Here is a 10,406-nt window from a genome sequence, read left to right as displayed (position 1 = left end):
TATATATTTGATTTTATTTAATTAAATAATTTAAGTTAAATTAAATGGAAATGATTTCATATTAATAATATGGTTTTTAAAAAAAAATGGCGCCAAAATTTATAATTTATAAATAAATAATAGCAAAAAAACAATTAATTGTTTGAAAATACTGATTATTAAACTTTTTTTATTCGTTTTTAATTTAGATTCTGATAAAAACAAAAAAAAATTTAATTGTTAGTCGGTTTTTTTTATTTATCAACAATTTAATGTCGTTTATTGATATGGAAAAAAAAATTTTAATTTTAGGCTTTTTTGTCAGACATTTTGTTTTTATATATATATATATATATATATATATATATATTAAATTTTTACTCGTTCGTTTGTATATAAGTATAATATTAATTATAGGTTTCAGGTTTTTCGTTTATTTATTTAAATTTTTTAATATTTTTTTTATTTCGTTCTTTAGTTATTATAAAAAATTTATTTTTTATTTCAGTTTGTACAAAAATATTTTGGGGATCATTAGTAGTTATGTTTAAACTCCATAAATAACTTGTTGACGTTTTCTTCGAGTTGGAAAATTATTCACATATATATTTTTTTATTATTATTTATTTATATTGTATTAAAATTATATTTTAATACGATGTTAAATTTTTTTTTTTTTAAAACGAATATTACGTAACATGCAGTATTTTTATCATTAATATTATTATTTATATATATATTTTCTTAGTTTATTTTTTATTTTGCATGAATTTAAATAATTATTTTTTTATGTTTTATTACTTGTTTATAAAATTTTTTTTTTTGTTTTTATTTAAATATGAAAAAAAAGAAAAGAAAAGTTTTTAAATATTTTTTTCCTTTATTTTGATTTTAATTTTGTAAAAAGAAAAAGAAAGAAAAAACTAAAGTAATTATTAAAGTTTTTTTTTATATATAAAATTTTTATACATGACTTAATGAACAGAATTTATAAGGAGGTCTTTAAATTTTTTTGTTTTACCTCTAAGTTAATTATTAAAGAAAAGAAATGATTATAGTATATTAATAATAAGTTTTTTATTTTAACTTCAATCAAAATTTATTAATTTATCCCATTTCAGTAAACAGGTAGTTTTAAGTACATATTTTTTATGGGTTTATATTCTTTAAGATAGTAAATTAGGGAAATAAGGTTGTACTATTGTTTTATGATAGTTTTTGATAAAAGTTAAAAAGTATAAGTTAAAAAAAAGTTTTATAATCGTTATTTTATTTGTTTCGAGTATATATTTCTTTAAAAATATTTTAATTAATAAAAATTTGTTTAAATATTATCTTAAAATTGTTGGCTCTTTTTAAGCCTTTAATTAATTATTTCAATGAAAAAGTAGATTTTCAATTTTTTTAGTAAAATGAATTTAAAACTTTTATACTGTACGTTTAATTAATATAATATTTTCAATTACAAAATTATAATTTCTCAATGTCAATATTAGAATTGATGACATTTTTTTTGTCAAGATGGCGGTTAAGTAGTAGCCTATATGTTAATATTTCTCTATGACTGCAACAAGTCGATTGTAGTTTTTATACAATTTACTACAAGCTTGACTGCTTTTTATTATTTTGCCGAAAAAAATAGTTAAGCAAAATTAATTATTTTGTTTTATTTTATTAATCATGGCACTACCCTATAAATTGTCATGTGCCATTTATGGTCACAAAAGTGATGTTAGATCGGTGACAGTTACTAAAGATGGTAAAATTGTTTCTGGGTCTAGAGATATGACGGCCAAATTATGGGCTCCTAATGAGTAAGATAATTAATGTATTTAATAGTAAGAGTACAAAGCTTACTGATTCAAAAATGCGATAATAGTATGATGGTAGCATTAAAATGTACCGTTTACCGTTACCGAAAATATAAAAAAAAATTTAATTTTACTCATTTTTGCTTATTTATCATTTACTTGTGTATTTTAGATCGGGATGCGGTTACAGAGAATGTTTGACGTTTTCATCGCATAATAATTTTGTTTCTTGTGTTTGCTACGTTCCTCCCAGTAATAAATATTGTGATGGTGTAATAGTGACCGGTAGCAATGACAAAGCAATTAGGTTATTTGATGGAACTCAAACTAATCCTTTCAAAGTTCTGAATGGCCACAATAATACGGGTAATTATTACATAAAAAGATTAGATAAGATTTAAAATAAGATTCAGAATTTTTTATGATGTTATCTAAATTGATTTTTCAGTATGTAAAATTGTTCCTGGTGTTCAGGAAAATACAATATTAAGTTCATCTTGGGATCAGAGTGCTAGACTATGGGATTTAGTATCATTTGAAATTCTTTCCATATTTGTTGGTCATGAAGCTGCTGTGTGGTCAGTTATTCAATTGCCTTGTGGTACTGTCGCAACTGGCTCTGCCGATAAAACAATTAAAATTTGGTCAAAAAATGGAACTTGTTTGAATACCCTTTCAGGTGTGTTAACCTTTAATTTAAGTTTTTCATATTTTCTTTAGTAAATTTTATTGCAATGACTGAAATATTGCTCAAGAAATTATTTATGATGAGAATACTTTTTAGTATTGTATTATAATTTTAGGTCACACTGATTGTATTCGAGATCTAGCTCTAGCAGCTTCAAAACAAATTTTAAGTTGCTCAAATGATGCTACTATTAGGTTGTGGAATGTAGAATCTGGTCAATGTTTAAACACATTCTTTGGTCATGGTCATTTTATTTATTCTATATTTTACATAGGTAACTTTTAAAAAATTTTTTTATTTTATATAGTATGTAAGGTTTTGTATTATACATATTTTATGAATTTAGATTCTACAAGTTTTTTAACTAGTAGTGAAGATAGTACTGTCAAATTATGGATGAATGGAAAAGTAGTCGATACAATACCTATTCCTGCTAATAGTATTTGGAGTGTTACTACTGCACCCAATGGAGATATTGTGACTGGTTCCAGGTATTCGATATTTTTTTATTTTAAAAAAATTACAATTGAAGATGAAAAATTAATTTTTAATTTCTTACTTTAAATACCCTTTAAATTTATTTTAATTTATAATTGTCTGAACATTTTTCGATTTTACTTTTCTAAAAAAAAAAAAAAAAAAAAATTTTAGTGATGGAGTAGTACGTGTTTTCTCGACGGATACATCAAGACAAGCAAGCCAAGACGAATTAAAAGCATATGAAGAAGAAATTTCAAAATCAGAAAAAAATTCAGCCCAAAAGTTAGAAGGAATTAAAATTTCCGAGTAAGTTTTAATGAGTTTTCTTTAGTTAGCCCGCATATTGTCTATCAAAAAAATCTATCAAAGAAATTTTCATTGAAAACTTTGCTTTGTTAAAAACTTATTTGTTTTTAATTATGTAGATTACCAGGGGAAGAGGCGTTATTAGAAAAGGGATTAAAAGACGGTCAAACTAAATTAATTCGAGAAGGGAGTAAAGTATTGGCTTACACGTGGTCTGAAAACGAACGGAAATGGAATTTAATTGGAAATGTAACTGGTTCCGTGGAAAATGATAGAGTTGATGAAACTGGAAAACAAGTTTACCAAGGAAAAGTAATTATTGTTTTTATTACTCGAATACCTACTACTACTTTCGTTGACTTAAAAAGAAATAAATGTCAATGCAGTCGTGTAAAATTCCAAAAATATTTTGATTTTAGGAGTACGATTTTGTGTTTAGCGTTGATGTAGAACCTGGAAAACCATTATTAAAATTGCCTTATAATAAAACTGATGATCCGTGGCACGCTGCTCAAAAATTTATTCACGATAATAACTTAAGTCAAAATTTTTTAGATGAAGTTGCCAATTTTATTATTAGAAATTCCGGATATGGGAAAAGTGCCATCGGTAATTCATCGAGTTTTGTGGATCCTTTTACGGGTAAAATTTTTATTACTTTATTTTTTAAAACCGACAATTTTGAATTTTTTAAATGTTTTTATCAACATAATTAAATAAATTTGTTTAAAACGGTAGGAGAAGGACGATATATACCCGGAAATAATTTCAGCCCTGGCGAATCAAGAAGTGGGGATTCTGGATATATGACAAGTACCTCAAAACATCAAAATAATAAAGAGAATAATATTTTTTTAAATACATATTTTCCTCAAAGAGAATTTCTTAAATTCGATCAAGCCAACGTCAATGTAATTTTAGGTATATCATTAACCGATAAATATAAGTAACAATTTTAAATTTCTCTTTGTTTGATTTAAAATTAACCAAACATATAATTATGTATTTGATTTTTTTTTTAAAGAAAAGCTCATGGAATTTAATAATAAAATAGAAAGGAAAAGTTTAAAGGTCAGTAAAAGTCAAATTGAAAATTTGCTTAAAACTTGCGAGTCGGGAGCAAATTGTACAGTCGAGGATATCGAAACGTTAAATATATTATTAGAATGGCCTCAAGGTAAAAATGACTTTTGAACTTTACGCACTTGATTATGAGCTTTGTTTAAAGCAATGTAAATTTGTAATTTTTTTTTTTTGTTTTTTAAAAGTATACGGTTTCGTTTTTCTAGAATTAGTTTTTCCCGTTTTGGATGTCATGCGTTTATCAATAAGAAATTTCGAAGCGAATAAACTTTTATGCACCGATAAATTAATTCCTAAATTAATGAATTACATAAGTTCTGATTCTGGCGTAAGTAATAACATTTTTTTTTTCTATTCTTTCTTTCTTTCTCAAATAATAAATTATTATTACGTGATTTTTTTTTTTTTTTTTTTTTTAATAAAACAGGCTATGTCAAATACGATGTTAGCTCTTCGTGTCTTATCAAACATGATCTCGGAAGAACCCGGTTTTAAATTAGCGTATCAAAATAAATTAAGACTTTTATCAATAATTGAAAATATAAAACCACCCTTGAGCAAGCCAATACAGGTATGTATGTGTGTTTGTGAATGTAAATACTATTATTATTATCGAAAGAAAAAAATGTTATAATTTATCCTTATTTTAAAAATTTTTTTTTAGATCGCTATGAGTACTTTATTATTGAACATATCAGTCATGTTAAGACGTTCAGAAACTCCGGATGGTCAATCCGAAACTTTAGTCGTCATTCAAAACGTTTTGTCAAGATTTACCGATCAGGAAGCATTATTTAGAGCATTGGTCGCGTTAGGAACACTACTCATAGACATGATAGACAGTAAAAAATATTCATCCGCTTTTAAAGAATTTTTATTGAAATTTCAAAACGATTCCGCTTACGGAGCGAAAATTCAACAATGTTGTCACCACATATTGGAAGTTTTACAATGATCAATTCGTAATTTAAATATAATTAAAAGCTTTAAAATTTTAATTTTTAATTTTTTAAAAATAAATAAATTATCATCAATACGGTCGATGTTTCAATTGCAATTTAATTGTAATTTTTTTTTTTTTTTATTAAAATATATAAATAAGTGCTCAAATGCAACTGCCAAATCGCTGTTAATAAAATTTAAAATGTTTTAATTTTTTTTTTCTTAATTTTTTTTCGTCGTAAAAATTTAAATCGTTTGGTAATTATTATTATTATTTTATTATTTTATATCGTATTTATTAAAAAAATTATAGAAAATGAATTGAATGGCGTGACGAAAAGCAAGAAAAAATTAAATTGCAATATTGAAAAAAGGTTAAATTTAATTAAGAAATATAATAATAATAATAATAATAATAATAATAATAATAATAATAGGTTTTTATAAGAAAAACAAAATGTAGGAGAGAGAATTTAAACAATAATAAAATTTTCTTTTACTATTTGAATTTTAAAATGACTTTTATAATTTATTTGTATGTAAAACAAAAAATTAAAATGGCGGAATAAAATAAAAATTAAAAAAAAAAGAAAATTTATTTTGGTTTAACCGAAAAAGGAAACTTGTAAACGTTACGAGTTTATTTATTTATTAAAAAATCAAAATATTTTTTATGCTTTAAAGGCTTTAATTATGAAAATTTAAAAAATAAATATGTCGTTAAAAAAATTTTTTTTTTTTTTTTTTTTGCTAAAACTTATTTTAAACAAAACAAATAAGTTTAAATAAGTTAAACTGGACCGATTTTATATTGTTTTATATTAAAATCTAATAAAATAAAAAGTTTTCAAAGTTTTACTATTATTATTATTATTATTTTAAATTAACTAAACGATATTGTTTTTAAAAAATTTATTTTTCTTATGTATGTATATTAAAAAAAATACTCCTAAAACGCTTTTTCTTTTTTTTTTTTATTTATTTTTATTTATTTATTTTTAATAAATAATTAAATTTTTTATTGCTCTTATTAAAAAAAAATAAAGAAAAAGTAATTAGGTAAACAATTTTTTAAGTATTTATTGTTTAAAAAAGGAAAATAATTAATTATAAATAAACTTTTTTTTTTAAACAATATCGATAAATAATAATAATAATAATATTTTTCATTATTATTATTAAATTTTAATTTAAATATAATTGAAGAGAAGGGGGAGAGAAAGAAACGTTTAAATCGTAGTAGTATTAAAATTATTATTTTCGGAAGTCCTGGGAAAATCGATGATGTTTTCTTTTTTTTTTTTTTTCTCTCTCTCTCTCTCTCCAAAAGCGCATGCCTTTATTAAAACTATCCTGGAATCTGGTCCATTACAGTGTCATCGAGATAATGGGGTGTATCATCTTGTATTGATAGTGTGACCTGTTTATAGTTAAAGACCTTTCGCCTTTTTTTTTCATTTTTTTTTTATTTATATCCGTTATTTTTTTTCAATCAAATAATTTATGTACGAAAATGTAAAAGTGCGTGAGTGCGTGTACGTCTTATTTAATTTGTAATTAATTGTAACATGGATTATTATTATTATTAAAAAAAAAAAAAAAAACAAAATATTTAACTTAAGGAGGATTATTATCTATTTACAAATAGAAAAAAAAAGGTTTGGTCTATTCTTTATTATTATTATTATTATTATTATTTGACCGAAAGGATATATTTATATTTTTTTTGTTATTGTAATATTAAAATAATAATAATAATAATGAAATATTTTAAAATAAAAATGATGATTCGGTTGATTTATTATTATTATTATTAACTTTAATAAATAATTAAAATTTAGTTTCGGTTTTGTGTAAAAATCATAATAACGGAAAATTATTGCAATTTTCCAACAGAATTTTTTTTTTAATAATAATACTAATGATAATAATTTGTTAATTATAAATTTTAAAAAAATGAGTCGTCGTTAAAAAACGTTTTTATTAAACGTTAAAAAAAAAAAAAAAATTTAACGGATCGTTAACTTTTATTATTATTATTATTATTATTATTATTTTTTATTTAAATAAAATAAAATTCGATCGTTGACGAATAATAAAAAAAAAAAATTATAAAACGTATCTAACTAATAAATAACGTTATTAAAATTTCATTATTATTATTATTAAACGAGTTTTTAAAAAAAAAAAAAAAAAATTGAAATTAACTAATTGCTTCATTATCATTATTATTATTATTTTGTATTTCGATATTAATTTGAATATTTTTTTAATTCATTCTCATTTATTTTTTTTTTAAATTAATAAATTGAGTATATATAATAATAATGATAATGATCATTGTATTAACAAAAATAATAATAATAATGCACAAATAGAAAAGGGGAAAAAAAAAAAAATTATTTTTAAATGTAAATTTTTTTCTTTTCTTTAATGGCTACTGATTAATGGCAAAAAGAAAATATATGGATGTATGTTAAAGAAAAGAAAATTTTTTGTTGTTGTTGTTGTTGTATTCGGATAAAATTTTGGCATCAAATTTTTTTTTTTTTTTTTTTTGTTAATAATGATAAATTTTACAAAATTGTTTAAATAAAATTAATTTTATTTAAACAAAAAAAAAAAAAAAAATGATGATGACAATTGGGTTTGTCTGTGTGTGAAGTGAAAAAAAAAAAAAAGAAAGAAAGAAATGAAGGAAAGAAGGAAGGAAAGGGGGAAAGGGAGAAAAAGGGAGGCGAAAAAAAACCATAATTTATTATTATTATTATTATTATTAATAAAATAAAATTTATATAAAATAATTTCAACTATTCTCGAATTACAAAAAAAAAAAGGAAGGAAAATTTTTTTTTTTTTAATTTTTAAAAAAGGTTTTTATTTTTCCAATTCGCAATGTTTTTTATGCATTTTAATTTGCCACTCTCTCTCTCTCTCTATCTATCTATCTCTCTCTTTCTCTCTCTCTCTCTTTCTCTCTCTCTATCTCTCTATCTCTCTCTCTCCTTTCGAGAACTTTTTTCTTTTTAAAAATAATTTTTTTTAATTCAATTGATGTTTGCTTATGAAAAAGTTAATTTTATTTTTTTAAACAAAACAAAATTTTTTTTTTTTTTTCCTTTTTTCCTTTTAATATTATTATTATTATTATTATTATTATGTTGAAAAGAATAATAAATTATTGTTGTTCGATTTTATTAAATTATGTTATTGGTTTTTTTTTTTTTTAAATTCAACTTTCTTTCTTTCTTTTTTTTTAGTTGCATTATTATTATTATTATTATTATTAATAATTTAAAATTGTAAGAAAAAAAATATGTATATATGTATAGGTATGTATATAAATTTTTTTCTTTTCAGATTTTTTTCCAATAGAAAAACAAACGGGGGGAGGATAAATAGTAATAATAATAATAATAATAACCGGATGGCACATTGATATGATTTATTAGTAAATAAGTCATCTCTTGTTTTCTCTTAATTGTTTAAAAAATATTTCACGTCCATAATTTATTTATTTTCGGGTTTCCATTTAGTTTCTTAATTAATAATAATAATAATAATAATAATAATCAGTAGACAAAAATAAAAAAATAAAATAAAAACGAAAAGGATAATTAATAAACTCCTCGCAATGGAATTTAAAAAACATTTTTTTAGATGACATTAAATAGGATTTTTCCATTCGTTTAGGGAAAAATGGTCGAAATTTTTTTTTTATGACCTTGTCAGGTTTTATGATATAACGAATAAATAATAATAATAATAATAATAATAATTTCTTTTTTGTTGATTTGTTTAAAAAGAAAATTTTATATAGGAGGTGGTGGTGGTGGTGGTGGTCTTTTAAATGTTTTTAAATGTTTGATGTAGAAAGTAGAGGCCTTAAACCTAGTCCTGCCTTAAATAACCTCATTGTTTTTTTTTTGTTTTTGTTGCCCTTGGGCTGTCGTCTGTTAAAAATTTAATAATAATAATAATAATAATATATTTATTAAGGCTCTAAGTTTTCGAGGCCTTATACATATATAATTTCATTTATTTTATTTTATTTTTTTAATAATTTGGATACTGATTATGTCTTTCCGTTCGATAAGTTTTTTAAATTTGTTTTTAATAATATTTATATTATTGATAAAAAATTATGATTTTGAAGAAACCCGAAAACCTAGAGATATATCAAATTTAGTTGATTATTCAATAAAAACCTTGGATAAATCACATAAGGGAAAATTCGATATAAAAATGCTCATGCCGAAAATTCCAAAATTTATACAAGTTTATATAGCCGTTGCTTTTTCTGAAAGGGATTTTCCATCGTATTCAAAAATATTTAATAAAACTTTGTCAAGCATTCCAAACAGTTTTTTAATATTGGATTCGTTAAATCGTTATTATAATATTTCCGTGGCTCCACTTTTTTTCGTTTTACCCAATTCCGGACGATTTTCCTCGTCCATTTATGAAGTTTTATGTAGTTCTTTTGATAAAAAAAGAGTCGTCGCCATTTTGGTTATTGGTGAAAGTCCGGCTGCTTTTACAGTGTCGTTGGCGGCAATCACGAGTAACATTCCGGGTAAATTTTTATTTATTTATTTATTTATTTTTTCTTAGCGGTAATGAATGTGAAAAATAATGAAAAATGTTTTTTTTTTTTCAAGTACTCTGGGCCAGAGGTGGTAATCCAAGTCCTCCTGGAAGTTTTCAACAGCAACATTTACTTGAAATCCGATTGGAACCGAGTGAAATACAATTATTGGAAGCCGTTCGAGGAGTTTTTTTGGCTACTCATTGGCATTCGTTTACCGTAATGGCTGCTCCTTCATTAGCAGCAAGATGCGCTTCCATTTTGGATAGTCCGCCTTTAAATCCAAAAGTTGTGCCGATAACTCATAAACCTCAAAATATTTTTAGGTAATTTATTACTTTTAAAAAGTTGCGTTCCCACAATAATCGTTGAAAACAAACAAAATTTGTTTATTTTTTTAATTTTTATCTCAGAAAATTAGCCGACGTTTCGAGATCTACTAGAGGAGTAGTTTTACTAATATGTGATTTATCAGAAGCATCCATTGTTATGAACGTGGCAAAAAATTAAGCATGATAGATGGACATTT

The 10,406-nt window shown here is 22.9% G+C and overlaps 2 protein-coding genes across 2 annotated transcripts in view; both read left to right on the top strand.

Annotated features, from left to right (window-relative positions):
• Positions 1–1,659: 1,659 nt before the first annotated feature.
• Positions 1,660–5,302, top strand: Phum_PHUM047800 (Phospholipase A-2-activating protein, putative; the record flags this gene model as incomplete). The annotated part of the gene is made up of 13 exons (XM_002423253.1): positions 1,660–1,793; positions 1,963–2,156; positions 2,239–2,469; positions 2,594–2,752; positions 2,825–2,969; positions 3,130–3,264; positions 3,384–3,576; positions 3,684–3,873; positions 4,003–4,185; positions 4,289–4,441; positions 4,554–4,675; positions 4,775–4,918; positions 5,012–5,302. 13 exons carry the CDS (start codon positions 1,660–1,662, stop codon positions 5,300–5,302), a joined length of 2,274 nt encoding a protein of 757 aa, XP_002423298.1.
• Positions 5,303–9,534: 4,232 nt separating this feature from the next.
• Phum_PHUM047690 (uncharacterized protein) overlaps positions 9,535–10,406 on the top strand; it is a gene marked incomplete at both ends in the record, with an annotated part of 7,417 nt that continues 6,545 nt past the window's right edge. Inside the window, 3 exons of the mRNA XM_002423252.1 lie at positions 9,535–9,865; positions 9,951–10,203; positions 10,291–10,340. Coding sequence (XP_002423297.1) covers positions 9,535–9,865; positions 9,951–10,203; positions 10,291–10,340 — 634 coding nt within the window. The remainder of the gene's footprint in view (positions 9,866–9,950; positions 10,204–10,290; positions 10,341–10,406) is intronic.

The sequence above is a fragment of the Pediculus humanus genome, genomic scaffold, assembly GCF_000006295.1.
Source record: "Pediculus humanus corporis 1103172107399 genomic scaffold, whole genome shotgun sequence".
Classification (NCBI taxonomy): domain Eukaryota; kingdom Metazoa; phylum Arthropoda; class Insecta; order Psocodea; family Pediculidae; genus Pediculus; species Pediculus humanus.
The sequence above is the reverse complement of the archived record's forward strand: the minus strand, read 5'-3'. Positions and strand labels throughout refer to the sequence as shown.